We start from the raw sequence: 16,814 nt of genomic DNA, 5'->3' as shown, positions 1-16,814 counted from the left end.
ACCATGACATTTTAGCTTTTATAGACAGCATTTCAATGATGTCATTTACCTTATATTTTATCAACTTCAATCTTGAAAATCTGATAGGCATCATCAGATAACTTTTTCCTTTTTATTAATTTTTTTCAGTCAACCAATTTAGTAATCCTGATAATTTAGGAATATCAATAAAGTGGACAAATGCAACAGCGATATGAATATCAGGGTTTTCCCCCCTGTTCTGCCTGCCTAAAGCAAGGGTGGATAAATTGTGGATCTCCAGTTATAGTTGGAATACATCTTCCAAGATTTCTTCTCATTGAGTGCACTAGACACGACTAATGGGGGTTGTAGCCCAACAAAGCCTTGAAAATCACACTTTGTCCACTCCTGGTCTAAAGTTTTCTTCTGCTCTCTCTTCTCTTTAGATTTTTCCCCAGAAGAATTAAAAATATTTGTGACTTCCATTCCATCTCTCTGGCTTGAAATGTATGTTGCAGAAGCAGTCTTTAAAAAGTTCTGTTACCAAACTAATACTTTCATTTCTACTGAACAACTTTCGCTTGAAAAAATAGTAAGTGTTATTGCTTAATACAATTTCCAATAAATAATTATTTATACCAGTAGTGAATCATGTCCTTGCATGCTACTCCCTCTTCCCCCAAGCATTACCTCAGTATTTAATGGGTATTTAAACTTTAGTTTCTTAAAATATTTATTATTAAATAGTAAATGGATTGTTTGATAACACTATGTGAAAAACCCTGAACTCTTACTAAACTTTTTCATTACTTTTCATTACTTTAACCTTTGGAAAACCTCTTTCTGTTCATAGATTTTGCCATGCTTCTAATGGTTTTGTCTTTAGCTACCCAATACGTCAGCCATATCTATATTTCATCTGCGCCTGCTTCCTTCTAATCCCTAAAAATTAGATATGGTTGAAATCATGCATCATTTTTGTTACCACAACCATTTGGTGCATATGTATTTTAGTGCTATTTGCTGGAAATGGTGAAGCCATACAAGAAATACTTTATATTAGGAATCTGTGGAAAACCCCTTCAGAACACCATAGAAAGTTCTGAAAGAGGCACTATGTAGGCACAGATTAACTCATTTGTGTGAGTCACTGAGAGACCATGGAGAAGAACTGGCTACTTATGAGACATTATTATGGTGACCACACAGAGAAGTTATTTTGCAATAGACAACAAAGATCACTGCTCAGGATGGCATGAATTCCAATATTTGAAAGGCTATATCCACCATTTGAATCAGCTTTGGAGATACAAAAAGTCTACCATAATGTTTTTGACATGGAAGGTGACTACCCTTTAGTCTCATACAAATGTCCCTGTTCCATAACTACTACAGACACTCTAATGTTTTGCAATTATGCAACTACAATGTTTTGTAATTGCAATGTTTTGCAGCTATCTACTTCAGTGAGCAGGAGAAGCAAGCAAGATGATACATGCAATTCTCTTACTACTCCTTACACCTTTTGGCAGTGGAGTCATTAGGGCTGGCATCACATAGTGTGGTAACTCATGGTGTGATCCCCCTTGACCTACCATACCATAACATAACATAACATACGATAAAGAATCCTTAGTAATCTTTTTTGTACTAACGTTATTCACAAATCGTAATCCCTGTATATCACTGACTGTAATGGCAGTTGTGACATAAACAACTAGAAAATTTAAATGATACCTTTAAATTACAATATCATACACACAGCCTAAATGTATTTACATGCACAGGAGGCCTTTCTTATTCGCAAGAATTCTCTTTTGGACCCCTCCCCCCCTGCACGGATAGCAAAAACTGCAGGACTTCAAGTCCCACAGTATTCAGTGGCAGTGTGTGCGGCTGCTCTCCTGGGGCTATGTGCATCTACAGCCATTGAAATCAACAGTGCTTGCTGTCTGCAGATACTCAAATCCACAGGTGGCAAGCCCGTGATTGGGACAGGTGTGCTGCACATAGTTTCATGTGGTTAAAATGAAAATTTTGTAAGATGTGATTTTTTAAAAGAAAATTTTAAATGAATATTTTTAAAAAAACAAATTAAAAATCAAAATTTTATTTATTTATTTTAAAAAGCATAGGGTTTCTCCTTTCTCCTCCCACTGAGGCTTACCCCACTCACACCATCTCTTCTGCTGAGGTCCAATGTTTTGAAGTGATGGAGGTAAATGCTGCAACCCATTTCTGCCAAAAGGCAGATGTTTGGGGACCAGTGATGTCACACAAAACCCTTCAAGGTGTCACTGTATAGACAACCCAGTGACCTGTTTTTCCTAACCAGAGCATACAGGATCAGTTTATGATTTGTCAAAAATGCTGTGACTACAGTGGGATTTGTAATTCAAGATCATTTTTGAACCATGTTTGGGAATGATGCGAAGGTAATTTCTGCAAATTCTACATTTCTGCTTCCCTGTGCCATGTCCCACAGTATTGCAGCAGATGTGTGTGTGGGGGGGGGAGCTCAGGGAGCTTCAGAACGAGTGCAGAAATTAATAAATATCACCTCTTCCATCCTTGCAACCATTCCTGGTTGATAAAGCAGGATAGCTGCTAAATTTCTCATTCTATTATCTTTTTCCTGTAGAAAGGATGGAAAATATTTTCTAAAAATGTCCAAAATATTTATTACTCTGCATGGGAGGATACAATGGATTGGGAACGATATGTTGGTATAGCTTCAATATGATGTTGCTTCAGCTAGTGGAGTGCAAAGCTGAATGACTATTTTCTGGCTTCTGGGCTTCTCTTGATCTTATACTATTCTTTGTTCTGGACATCTGTGCTAGGGCAATATTAATAGTTTTTAGTAGAACACTTACCCAGCACAATTTCTGTGAGTTTGTTAGAAACTATAAGGGCACATGGGAGTTACTTTTACACTTTCACACTTTAAGAAATATTCAAAATAATTTTGTAAGCCCTGGACAATCTGAAAAATATTAAGAAGGAAGCTAGTAGCAGCTCTAATGGCCAGACATGTGCTACTGTCATCTTTAAACATACCCAGACTAAAGTGTCATTTTTGCAACAGGTTTGTTCCTATCTGCCTGTGTTACAAATATGGATGCGTGAGACAGGGAACATGCAGAAAGGAAAGAGAGAGAAAATAGGGCAATGGCCTTGCCCTGAGTCTCAAAGGGCATTACTGATGCTAAATGGTGATAAGCAGAACCAAGCCGAAGTGCTGCCTGATGTACCGTAAGTAATACCTATAACATCACCAGTTTTATTCTGCTTTGGGGGACAGCTTCTGACCTGACACATTTCTTGAACTTTATGTGACCTGTGTTGTTGTCTGCAAATTACTGTGACTGGCAGAAAGCTCTGTTTTAATCCTGTAACACATCTGGATGGAGTAAGCTTTTTCTTTTCTCTTTTCTTTGTATATATGTAGACTGCACATAGTTTTCCACTATTAATGTAAATTGCTTCCCAAGAGAAATGGATCGGTTCATGGAATTACTTTTTTAAAAACAGCTTACACTCTTTATATTGAATGATTGCTGAGTTTATTACAAGTACATATTGTAGTGAATGTTTCAAAACTACAATAAAGTCTCAAATTTCAAAATCTGAAAGCATATAAATACATCTGTCTCTACATAAACCTGTTAGTACATAACACAGTGGGGTGTGTTTTTTACTTAAATGTAAATTAAATTCAGTTTTTTGAGTGTACTTTTGTCATTTCTTGCTTTTTTAGTGCACAAAACAATAGTAACTCTGCTGCTGTTCCAAAGAAATTAAAAAACAAAGCCAAAATTGAGATGTCACATGGCAAAGAAAATAATCATTCTTCAGCTAAACAGACGAACATTTACAAGGTTAATATTAAAGGTACTGTGAGTTCTTTACTCAAATTCAGTACTCCAGAAGTCATTCAATAGTTTCACATTTGGCTTTGGTAAAGATGAAATGATATCTAAATTTTATAGGTCAAGTAATACTATCTTGTGTTCGATGCTATATAATGTCAAGTTTTTAAAGTAAAGGAGATGATATTATATACAATAGAATTCAGCTTTTATTGTTGTGCAAGCATTCTTTCTCTCGTTCTCCTGCCCTCCTGCCTTCATCCATCCATCCATCCTCCCTCCCTCTGTCCTCTGTGTGTGTGTGTGTGTGTGTGTGTGTGTGTGTGTGTGTCTTACACATACACACACACACACAGAGCAATAAATTGAGGGTGCATCTTAAATAGATCCATTTCAGTTATGACTGCCTTGCTTCACTAATCTACTTCAACCTATGCTTGGGAAGGATCAACATCATCTTCTGATTTGAAAGTCTAATTCAGTATTCATCCCTTTCAGTCCTAAACGTTGTGAACAAAGACAAGTATATGCCATATTATGTAGCCCTATTAAACATATGGACTGTTTTCTTCTAGGCATTCAGCCCAGGCTATGAAATGTATTTGGCTTTGAGTCTTAACTACACTGGGATCTAAACAGTGAAGGTTAAAATAAGCAGCATAGTAATTTTTTAGGTTGCACTTAGATTACCAGTATAATAAAATGCACTTACACTAGTCTGTATCTGACTTAAAACACTGGATGGATTTAGATTCTAAATTTTATGTTTGAGTCAGTCAAAGAAAAAAGAACCCTCATTTTACCTGGATTTTGGTTTTATTCTCCTCCTTTGCTAAATTCTCATTAACCACATGAGGAAATGCAAAGTTAAAAGTAGTTTCCTTTTCTCCTACTGATATAGAAACATATAGTTGGAAGAGACCACAAGGGCCATCTTTCTGGTGTACTTGTTGTTTGTTGTTGTTATGTGGCTTCAAGTCGTTTCCAACTTATGGCAACCTAAGGTGAACCTATAATGGGATTTTCTTGGCAAGATTTATCTAAAGGGTGTTTGACATTGAGGCTGAGAGAGTGTGACTTACCGAAGGTCAACCAGTGGGCTTCCATGATCAAGCAAGTATTTGAATTCCAGGGGCCTAGTTCAGTACTCAAACCCCTACACCACACTGGATCGCAAATGAATATAAAATTACCATTTAATATGGAAATGTCTAAAGGATGGGAACTTGGAAAGACTTTGGTATTTCCCATAACAAGCATCCAGACGCTCTGTCTAAGAATAAAATCCTGTTAAAGGTAAATAGTAACAGATGCAAAATAGTTTAGGGTGAATATTTAGGAATTTACAATTCAATTTTGGATGAAGGCCTGTCTACTTTCTTGGCTCCATCATTTCTGCATGTAGGTACAAAATTACTAACCTATCATCAACTGTATGTAAATTGAAGGGGAAGACCAAAATGTTAGCTTTGGAACTTACGTCCTCATGCACCTCAGATTGCATTTTTCATAAGCTTTCTTTAACAAAAGACACTATGGATAAATATCAGAATTTTATACCTTGTCTGCATTAATTGGGCCACTATCTGTAAACTGCAGTTCAAGTCTTGCATGTTTTCTTGCTCATTTTTAGCTCTAAACGAGACTGTGTTCCCACTTCTTAGAACTGCTTCATTCTTTTAATCTCTCTCCCTCTCCCCTCCTTTTCTTTCTGGTACTGTAGGCAAGCCAGACAGCCTATTGAGAAACAGCAAACCATCTGTTAACGGATTTGAAGTTCTGAATTATACTTGAGTGTGTAGAGGCACTCGTGCTTAGCCAGAAACATTCATTTGAATTAAGCTACAAATGCTGTATAAAAAGAACCATACACTTAATGTAGGTTCATGAATAAATTTAAGGGAGGGCAACTGCACTCTAAACTTTTATTGCTTCAAAACCAAGCATTTTTGGTGTTCTGTGATCATTCAGTGCTTTTATAATGTGATTGAAGCTTTTACAGCTTGAACAGGAGGGTTGTAGGGGGAGAGATAATTCCCGGGTTAACCCTTTAGCAGTGCAGTTTCATTGCTGGATCTCTGATGGAACAGAAGCTCTGTGGGCTTTTTGAATTTTCTTAAAAGGTGTTTAAACAGGACAAAGGAAAATCTTATTCATTACTGAATGCTCTGGCAAGTAGCCATATCTCCTAGTTCCCTGCACTTTGATTATTTTCTTCAGTTGCCATTTTGTCTAGACTAGTTTAATCTATTAATTCTGTATGCTAGGAGAGACAGCTGTGCATCTTGCTTGCAAAAGCAACAATGTGAAGAAATTGATTCATCTTCTTTCTCTCCCAGGAATAGATATCAACGTTAAAGGTAAGTAAATTTATTTTCTGTACTGCACACACCATGATCTTCCCAAACAACTGTAACATGGTTGTGTTTGCAAAGTTCTCCTTCGTTGTTTTTCTTCTGGAGAATTGTGATTTAAAACAAAGATTTATGCCTAGCATGTAACTACAGTTTATTGAACAAACCATTCAATGCATTTAATTGTATGTGTGAGCTTTCCATTAAAACACAGAAGTGGTTTTAATTTATCTCATAATCTATTCTATAGGTATGAGAGTAGAAACTGAGTAGCTTTATATTAAATCAGGATTAGAATTTCACACAATGAGCTAATACACCTGGGTTAATGAGGTTTTGAGTACAAATTCATGGCTTGTTTTTAACACTAACAATATTCTGCTTTATGGAATCAGATTACTGCAGAATCGAACTGAAAGTAGACCTTTGCTTCTAGGGATATGTTTCTTTATTAATTTCATTTTAATAGTGAATTAGCATATGGCTTTCATTTTTTAAAATTAATACTAGAATGACGTGGGAAAGGTTTCTTATTTTTATGGAATTTGATTTACAGTACAATGAGCATCCTTCTACTAATTCTACTGTTTTCCAAACTTCACTTGATTTATAATTCAGACAATGCTGGTTGGACGCCTTTGCATGAAGCTTGTAACCATGGTAGCACAGTGTGTGTCCGTGAAATTTTGCAACATTGTCCAGAGGTAAACCTGTTCAGTCAAGTGAATGGAGTGACTCCCTTGCATGATGCACTGTCAAACGGACATGTAGAGATTGCTGAGCTTCTACTTCAGCATGGGGGTAAGTGTGTTTATGTTAAGTAAGTTTAGAGAAAATAGAATCTGTAAAAACAGAAGAGTATAACAATTTGAGGCTGTTTGAGACAACATTTGAATGTTAGAGCTCTTTTTATACATATTGATGTATATCTTGCCATGTTTACACTCATTCATCTTGTCTGTTAAATAATTTTTGTAAATTTTATGATTTTGGCTGCTTCTCATATTAGCTGACCTGTAGGTTTTTGTTTATAAATTTAAATTAACATGGACTGCATGCCACTTCCATAAACTCATGATTTTACATTACAATTTCAAAATGTTTTAGCTTAATCACATGCTACCTAAATATAAGATGATTTGGCTGGTAAAACAATTTCTAGAAGGTCTTGTAATTCCAAGGGGGGAAAATTATTCAATTGCTGTAGTTCCCATATTCCCAAAGAAAAATAAAGCAAGTTAAAAAATTACAACATTTTGTGTACACACTGCTTGGGACAAGTTACCCTTCAGAATATTAGTCTGAATTCTCATTCTCTCTCTCTCTCTCTCTCTCTCTCTCTCTCTCTCTCACACACACACACACACACACACACACACACACACAGGTACACAGAAAATTAAGTTTGCAGTGGGGGGGATTAGATTGATAAAGCAATAGTGAGAATATTAAAAACTAAGTCTAGTTTTACTTTTATCCTGCTTCCACATTTGTATGGCTGTTACGCTAATTCTTCTGTAAAATAATGTATTGCATATAGTGTTTTAATTAAGAAACACAAACATTGTGCTGGTTTTAACTACTTTAGAAGATCTCTGTACATCTGTAGTCTTCTCCTGCCCCCTAAAGGCTACTTCCTTTGTCTCTGGCTGACATCTTTTCACAATCAATACATCCCTTGCTCTTCTCTGTCTCTGTATGTTGGGCTGAACCTTAATGCTGTCTCCCAGGTGTTTTATTTATCTGTTGCACCATGCAGCTGACATTCTAAGCCAATACCTGGCCTCTCTGCAATCGGTCTAAGTGATGCAAGAGCCAATATTACAGCAAGTCCAGGTCTTCAATAGAATGTGGCATTACACTGACAGATGTGCATTTTTCCTGGGTGTCGGTGAAGAATGACCGGTGGATGATACCCCTGTCCTGGGGGAGAAGATCTACTTGCACTTTCATCCATCAAGGTCTTGTGGCAACTGCACATACTGTGTGTACAGACTTATCTTTACTGTCATCTGCCAGGCTTTGGCCTGTCAAACAGTTTGACAACACATGACAGGAACTGTGTTGCACATTCAGTGTAGAGTTACTCATGTTTGGTGACTAACTACTTTCGAGAGCCTTTCTGCATTCCTCCCAACCTAATCCCCATGCCATCGCAGCCATCTAATTATTTTAGTTTTTTGAAAATAAACCTGTAATGTAATATAGGTTGAGTCTACCCTTTCTGAAATGCTTGGGACCATAAATGTTTTGGATTTTAGAGTTTTTTGGATTTTGGATATATATAATGAGGTATCTTGGAGATGGGACCCAAGTCTAAACATTAAAATCATGTATGTTTCGTATACACCATATCCATACAACCTGAAGGTAATTTTATACACGGTATTTTAAATAATTTTGTGCATGAAATAAAATTTATACACACTGGGCCATCAGAAAGCAAAGATGTCACTATCTCATTTACTCATGTGGATAATTTTGGAATATTTTGGAATATTTTTTATTTCAGAATTCTGGATAAGGGAGAGTCAGCCTGTATCTACATTTATTTATCTTAATTAATATGGCTAATAATCTTCTCTACACACATACAACACAACAGTTTATGACATCTATATCCTATAATTCCTCTATGAAAAACTTAATTCAGCATGCAGGATACTCTTTTATTCTCACAGCAAACCTGCTGGTGATTAGTCCAGGGTCACTTAATGAGCCTTACAGCCGAGTTGTAATTTGAAGCTGTGTCTCCCATTTCTTGCAGTTTTCTCAAGGGTAGACCTGTATCTATCCTCAACACTACTCTAACATTTTTTCTGCACCGCAAAGCATTTTATTTAACACACACTAGCTGCAATCCAACATCCCCCTCAGCATAGTATAAATATTTGTATGCGGACCTACGCTATGCTGAGCCATATACTCTCCTCCCAACTTACTGGAAAAACCCTCAAGCCACTCCATACAATCATTCCATGCTTTGCAGAGAGCAGGCAGGATGGAAGAAGCATCTGGCTACATCCCATAGCCAGAAATCAAATTATGATAGCAGCACTGAGGCCCCTTTAGGACCTCAGTGAATCTCAGTGCTGATATTGTTTCATTTCTTCTCCAATCGTGCCTTCTTGTCATGGTTTCTGGGACTTATCAGTAAATCGGGGCAAGAAAATCTTTTGGTGCTGCAGAAGAGGGAATAGCATACCATCCCCCTCAGTACCTGAAGAAAGATATCTATACACATAAGGGTCAATTCTGTTTCTCACTAAAAGAAAGCTTACAAGTTCAGTGTGACTACAATTTCTGTTTGCATGCCCTAAGAAAATTACTTCTGTTAGTATGGCCTGTAATCCAGCATCATCTGCATATATTGTTGAGTTTTCCTAAATATGATAATGTTAATTTATAGGTTTTGCCCTCATCACTACCCAACAGTAGTATCATTCCCTATCCAAAAAAACAGAGGATCAGTCCTGATCGTATGTCAGAGAGAAAAAATAAGCCTGAAATCAGTTTCTACCTTCCAAACAAGTGATGCAGGTTTTCAGTGTACAGCTATACAGATCACCCTTCTGAGTTAACAGACACCATCCTACACACACTTGTTGAATTGAGATGGACACAACTAAGCAATTTTTCACTACATTTACATACTAAAAGCAAATAAATTGTCTTTATAGTACTATGACTGAATAGTAGAATAATAATAATAATAATAATAATAATAATAATAGAATAACAATAGAATAGGGGTTTTATGGAATCAAAAGTTGTTATTTTGGCTTAATAATGGTGACCTTGCACAGAATAAAGACTTTGCAAAGAGTCATTGGGGGAAAAGTTGATATTTCTAGTATTCTTAACTTCATATTGCAACCACTGCCAGCTTCTGTAACCTACTTCTTAATTGATACATTCACTTGTGGAAGGCAAAGACCCTTTTCGTTCAGCTGGTACTTTAAACTGTACCTTGATCTGAGTCTTGAACTTGAGTAGCTAAAGGTGGATGTGGGTGGCATTTCTGCTCTGAAAGGGAGGAGAAGAATCTTGTGAATCAGTCCTTGCTAAAATCCAAAATGGTTTTGCAAAAACTGTTCCCTCTAAATGTGTAAAAATCTTCAGCCTTTTGACTGTAGTATTCGAAATATTCAGTAACTTGGCAACTACCACCGTACAGCTCTCTTTCCCTACTCTGTTTCAATTTGCTATGGAGACTGTTGCCATTTACTTTAACAACTCCCTCTTCATTGAAGTTTATCTGAAGGCTTACTGTCTGTCTAATTTTTTATAATTGATTTAAAAGAATCATCCCCTTCTAGGATGGGTATAGTATGTGTGTGCTTGCTAGACAAATGTTTTGTAGAAATGTATTTTGATAGATACTATTGCTTGGAGAAAGTAATAAAAATGGTGCAAGTTAAACGATAATCAGGTTGGTGCCTTTAATGCAAAGAAAATCATAGCACACTAAAATAAGGAACAATGTTGGTCTTTAATTAAATGTGTTGAATTACTTTACTGTGCAATCTTACACATAGATTTTAAAAATGTTTTTTAAAATGTAAGTTCTATTGAGTTCAATGAAGCTTACTCCCAAGTGAGTAGGCATTGCCACTTTTCTTGGTTGTATTTTTGATAAGTTAATAGTAGCTTTTGCTATAGCTGAGTGGTTAAGTGCCATTATATCAAGAAACAAAAAACGTATCAGGCTAGATGTAGCCATAGCAGGCCAAAAGTTACCTGCTCTTGTAGAAAATGGCTTTTCAATAAGGTGATCCAGATATGGCCACTTATCATATCATAAATTATTAAAGTATGAAAAGCAACTTACAGATGGTTCAAAAAGCCTGTCAGCTTGTTCAGTTACTTAAGATACTGTTTCCTTTTTAATGTTTTTTTTCTCTTTGCAGGACCAATACTGCTAGAGCAGAAAGATTCTGAGGGAAACTTTCCACTTGATCATATAAACTGTGTGACTACTAAACAACATCTTTTGAATGTTGTTAAAATAGAAGAGACAGCTGAGGAGTTTCATGCTAAAGTTGAAAGCAGTTGGTATAATCAACAAACAGAATTTTGGACAGTGCTATTTTGCAAGATGTTGCTGAACTTCTGCTCCGTATATAACTTATTTAAACCTTTCTCTGTAAGCATTAAAAAGTCAACCTGCTCACATCCATTCCTGGTGACAGCAGATGGTTGCAAGTTTAATACTGGCCATTGGCTAATAAATCTTTATTTAAGAGAGATTGATACTTTTCAAAATCTTCCATATTATCTTCAGGAAACAATTGAGAATCTTACAGTTGGCCCAGGAGAACAGAAAAATGCTTTTGTAGCAGCATTACAACAAATTTCAATGACAGTTCAGATGTCTAGACTTAATTTGACCAACAGTCTTCCAAAGTAAATTGACTTGCCTAGACTTGGTAATCTTTTATTTTCATTGGCTTCATTCATCGTTAAATGGTAATATCTGTGTATGGGGAACGATGAAGGCTATATTTGGTTTGGTTTTGCTGTTAACAGTAAACCATGGTTTCACACTACATGAAGGAACAACAGTGAAACTCTCACTTCACTTCCTTTTGTCTACCAGCGGAGAAAATAATCAATTTCTGGACTATGCATTTCTTTATAGTGTCTGAACTCAGGAACATCTGGATCTTGTTCTTAATTATTAAACAAACCACAGTTTAAGCATCACAATAATGGTGGTTATGAATCAGAAGCAAAAAACAAACAAAAGAAACTTCTGATTTCCTCTAGATAGGTGGAGCAAGTGAGCCTAAAGCTCACCATTGCTCCTTCACCAAATGCAAAATTGTTCTGTTTTATGCGACCTGGGCTGTAGTCTCATTGCTTTGGTAGCTGAGTTTGCTCAGACAGTGATCCTACATGAATTGAATGTATGTTCATTAAATCTGGTTTGGCTACCTCTGGTTACCACAGTAGTAATCCATAAAGTGTGTGTTTAGTACCTGATTGAAATAAACAACTTGCATTGAAATTCATTGCTCATTAAATCTTTCCTCCCAATGGCATTCTAAATTCTTGTAAAACATGTTTAATACATATGCACAGTGCTTCATAAATCTTCATTGAGTTGGATGCTTATATACTTCTAAAATCTTAGTAGTGCCCTACTTTTTATCCATACTTTATGTAGCCTCACCCCAGCAATAGTTTTCTCCTATATAAAACCGCTGAAAGGTCTTTTGAAATGGGTGGGAGGGGAATGAACTCCATAGCTCTGTCATACAGAGATGGCAAAGAGCAATGCTACCAACCAATTCACCCACTGACCCCCCCCCCCCCCACATGTACACCAAGGTAAATCTCACATTGGAAGTGAAGAGTTTCTCTGAGATAAAAACAGTTAGCTTTAAATAAGCTTAATACTAAAACCAGGAAGAGAAATTTGGCAAAACTAATTTTGCTAACTATGTATAGAGAATATTCTGTCTTGGAACAAACAAAACCAGTGTATAGCGGGTAAAAAGCATATCTTCATTGTATTTCTGCCATGCAGAGGCTGCCTCCGATTCTAACAAGAAAGCTAAAAGAAGCCTTTTCTTCTCCAACACCGAAATTCTTTGTTGTCTTGTACACAGGTTGCTTTCACGTCATTTTAACAACTTAGGTTGCAGTGGGGATCACTTCACAGTGATCCTCTTGAATCATTATTTGTATAATGGCATAATTTTAAAGGGTGCTTTACAAAGAATGGTGCTTTACATCTTTGTAAAGGGTGCTTTATAAAAGAGGTCTGATAGGACACTACTACCAAAGAATATGCAGTCAAAATTTAATTTGACATTCAGCAGTTGAATCAATGAGTCAACACTCATCTGGACTAATCTAAAGGTTTCAGGCCTGTGTCTTGCCCCATAAAACAGTGGTCTCACATTAGAGTCCCTTATCTGGAGGGACCTATGAAATTTGTTCCTTCTGGAAGGAAATTGCTACTGTTTGGGGAAGTGTTGGGAAATTTGGTTTAATTTCTCTGTAACTTAAACAAATTTGTATCCAGTGGATAACAGCCTTTTCTCCTGTTCCCTCACTGAATATTTTGACTACAATGAAAGCTTCCAGGGCTGGCATATTCACAGGGCTTGTTTAAGGAATTATGGGTTTTAGACCTCTGTGGATCCACAGCTTTCTTCCATTGACTTTGAGAAAGCTCCATTTTAGCAGAACAGATAGTAGTGGTTGTGAACCTTTGCACCACAAAATGCAGAACCTGCCAGTGCAGATATGCCACCACATTAATTGAATTCCCCCTCTTCCACCACATGACTCTTCTACTGCATTCTGACTTTTTAGCTACCCTTAGCATAGTACTCCTCTCTTGAATAATGTAATTGATTTAAAAAGATATATTTTGTACAAGTATGTCTATCTTGGCTTGATGCTGCTTCTGTTTGAGTAGATGATTTGTATTTATGTGGTTTTTCACTCAAAGACAAGCAACAACAACCACACTAGGGAAGTTTATTCAGCAGCTTGACATGCCAGATTATTAACTCTGTGGTGGAAATGCTAACATCACATCATCAATCCTGCCTTCCTCCCGGTACAGGGACTCAAGACAGCTAACAAATCTAAAACAGTCCAAGTTAAAACAGTATCAAACATTAAAAATACAAAATTTAAAAAACAAACAAAACAATTAAAAACATTACATTATTAAAATTTAAAACTCTTTAAAACAAAAACAAAACAGCACCCATGTCAATATGTGAAGGCTTAGCGACATAAAAAGATTTTTATCTTCTATCGAAAAGAAAGCAAAGATGGAGCCATCCTGGCCTCGCTAGGGAGGGAGTTCCAGCTTGGGAGCAGCCACTGAGAAGGGCCTCTCTCTTGTTCCCAGCCAATGCGCCTGAGATGGTGTCCGGGAAAGCAGCCAAAGGGCTGATAAGGCAGCTAGTTCCCAAACAAACAAACCCCCTCCCAGCACAGCAAAGTCAGTGTAAGCTACACAGTCCTGGAGATTCACAGTAGTTCTACTAAAAGGGATTACCCAGAGAATTGTCAGACGGTCCGAGGTTCAGGGCAACAGATAGGCAGGTCGATAAAGCAGTCCAAGGTCAAGGTTTCCGGGTAGTCAAGACAAGAAGCCAAAGGAGCCAGAGACAGAGTCTTTCCTCTAAAAGAGTCAGATATCCACTGGCAAAGAACCACACATGCTCTAGGTGCTTAAGAAGGCAAGGAGCCGGCCTTCAGCTGTGTCTGATTACGAAGACGCTTCTGATAAAGCCTCCGAGATCTTCGAAGGCCCTCTCTTTCTGCTCGACGCTCATTGAAGGTAGGCACACTGCCCAGATCCTCCTCCGTGTCCACAGCCTCGGCACCAGGCAAACTTGACTGCTGAATCTCTGGAGGGGCCATAGACTCTGCTCCAGCAGAACTAGGGCCAGCCTCTGGCTCCTCCGTTACAGGTTCAAGCCCCAGGGGCTCTGGCTCATCCTCTGAGTCCTCCAAGCCATCCTCCAGGCTGGGCATGACAGATGGTAGTAGGATAGAGAGAAGGGCCTCTTCCAATTATCTCAATGCTCTGGGGGGCTTGTACAGGGAGATACGGTCCTGCAAATAGCCTGTTCCCAAACCATTTAGGGTTTTATAGGTCAAAACCAGCACTTTGAATTGTGCCTGGAAACAGACTGGCAGCCAATGGAGCTGTTGCAGCAAGGGAGTTGTATGCTCCCAGTAGTCAGCTCCAGTTAACAACCTAGCTGCAGCTCTTTAAGCCAGCTGACATTTCTGAGCACTTTTCAAAGGCAGCCCCACATAGAGCGATTTACAGTAATCCGGACAGAATGTAACTAAGGTATGTTTTCCTGACAACAAATTCTTGCAAGTTCAAAATAGGCATGGATCTTACAACCTTAAAACAGAGAGATTAAATATACAGCAGCAAGGCCAATTACCTCCACGTAAAGATGTATGTTTATTTGAAAACCTATTTTTAAAGGTTGAGTATGATTCTAACTCATAGAGTCATAGAATCATAAAGTTGAAAGGTGCCTCATGGGCCAATAAGTAATCTTACCAAATGTCTTTTGGTTCTTTCTCTCAACTTTCTGTCTTTTTACTATTAGACAAAATTATAAAATTGGGCAAAGTTTAATTAATATTAAATCATTAATATATGCTTGAAGATTTAGCATCACTAGCATGTGAGCCAAACCCCTGCGTCAAATATCATTACGTGCAGCTTTTATCAATCTCAATACATCATTTGGTGTAACAGAAGACTGTTGTGGGAAACAATTGGTTAAATCCAATATAAATCATAAAGTCCTTTATTCTTAAAGTATTCTTAAAATCCAGTATAAATTGCATATTCCATTATTTTCAATTTACAGCTGGCCCTCCATATCCATGGATCCTCTATCCTTTTACTCAACTATCCACATCTCGAAAATATTCCAAAAATATGAAAATTCCAGAATGGGACAGGAGAAGCAACAAATTTTGATGTCCACTGGGTATCCTGGAACCAAACTGCAGAGGATACCAAGGACTCGCTGTACTAGAAAAGCAATAGTCAGCTTTTTTTTACTGGAACTACAGACTACATTTTTCACCCAGTTTTCTAGAGTGTGTAGTACAGTGGAACCTCGCCATACGTGGGGGATCCGTTCCGGATCCCGCCGCGTATGGCGATTTCCGCCTATGCTCGAGCCCCATTGTAAACAATGGGGCTCATGCACGGTGGCGCGGAGGTGCGCGGGGTGCAATGGGTGTGCGCACGGCGCAACGGGCGCGCGCACTCAGTCAACTGAATGGGACGTGCCACCCCTTTCGCCCCGCGCGCGCGCGCCACAGCTTGAGCGCATATGCTCAAGGCCGCGTATGGCGCGCCCGCCTATGGCAAGGTTCCACTGTATAAAACGGGGATATTTTCTCAACCTATTTTCATTTAAACTTTCATGTCAAAATCTCAAGATTGGAAAAGGAACTTAGTAAAGACTAGAACTCCCATAATCCCACATCAGTATGAATAAGAGATATGATGACAGGGTGATTCTGGATGTTGTAACCTAAAAAGCAACCTAGGATGTAATATGAAGCACTCTTTGAATATAATAAAATTCTATCCGGAAAATAGATATTGATTGATTGATAATTAGCATTTATTTAATGATACCTGGTATTTCTTTATTGGCTACCATTCAGAGTTTCCTTTCTCACCACAATATATTGAGCTGAATGTAGAGCTGCTAGTACATGGAGATGTTTGCTTAATGCCTCCAGCAGGTGATTCCACAGTTTCGGAGCAGCAGGAAAGAAAGTCCTCTGGGAAGTTGCGGTTAATCTGGTCTTCTGTGGCTGGAGTAGATTCTTCCCAGAGTATCTGAGAGTGCGGGGTGGATTATATAGGGAGAGGCATTCCGGCAGGTAACCTGGACCCAAGCCATGTAGGGCTTTAAAGGTGATGACCAACACCTTGTACTGTGCCCAGAAGCTGATTGGCAGCCAGTGAAGGGTTTTTAGAATAGGTGTTATATGGTCAAACCTGGGTTTGCCAGCGACCAGTCTGGCTGCCATGTTTTGGACTAATTGAAGCTTCCAAACCTGGCACAAGGGTAGCACCATGTAGAGTGCATTGCAGAAATTG

The 16,814-nt window shown here is 38.0% G+C and overlaps 1 protein-coding gene across 6 annotated transcripts in view; it reads left to right on the top strand.

Moving 5' to 3' along the window:
- SLF1 (SMC5/6 complex localization factor 1) overlaps nucleotides 1-12,214 on the top strand; it is a 46,535-nt gene extending 34,321 nt beyond the window's left edge. For 5 of the 6 annotated variants that reach the window (XM_089493185.1, XM_089493178.1, XM_089493173.1 and 2 more), the window contains 6 exons: nucleotides 408-553; nucleotides 3,050-3,216; nucleotides 3,722-3,855; nucleotides 6,101-6,193; nucleotides 6,806-6,988; nucleotides 11,098-12,214. In XM_089493185.1, the coding sequence (XP_089349311.1) occupies nucleotides 408-553; nucleotides 3,050-3,216; nucleotides 3,722-3,855; nucleotides 6,101-6,193; nucleotides 6,806-6,988; nucleotides 11,098-11,597 (1,223 nt within the window). In that variant the 3' untranslated portion in view covers nucleotides 11,598-12,214. Of the gene's footprint in view, nucleotides 1-407; nucleotides 554-3,049; nucleotides 3,217-3,721; nucleotides 3,856-6,100; nucleotides 6,194-6,805; nucleotides 6,989-7,946; nucleotides 8,149-11,097 lie in introns of all 6 variants that reach the window. The other variant, XR_016277507.1, reaches the window with a different exon arrangement.
- Nucleotides 12,215-16,814: the final 4,600 nt, after the last annotated feature.

Source organism: Sceloporus occidentalis, unplaced genomic scaffold (assembly GCF_023333645.1).
Source record: "Sceloporus occidentalis isolate IW3139 unplaced genomic scaffold, rSceOcc1.0.p SCAF_1, whole genome shotgun sequence".
In the NCBI taxonomy this organism is placed as follows: domain Eukaryota; kingdom Metazoa; phylum Chordata; class Lepidosauria; order Squamata; family Phrynosomatidae; genus Sceloporus; species Sceloporus occidentalis.
This window is presented reverse-complemented; position numbering and strand designations above follow the sequence as displayed.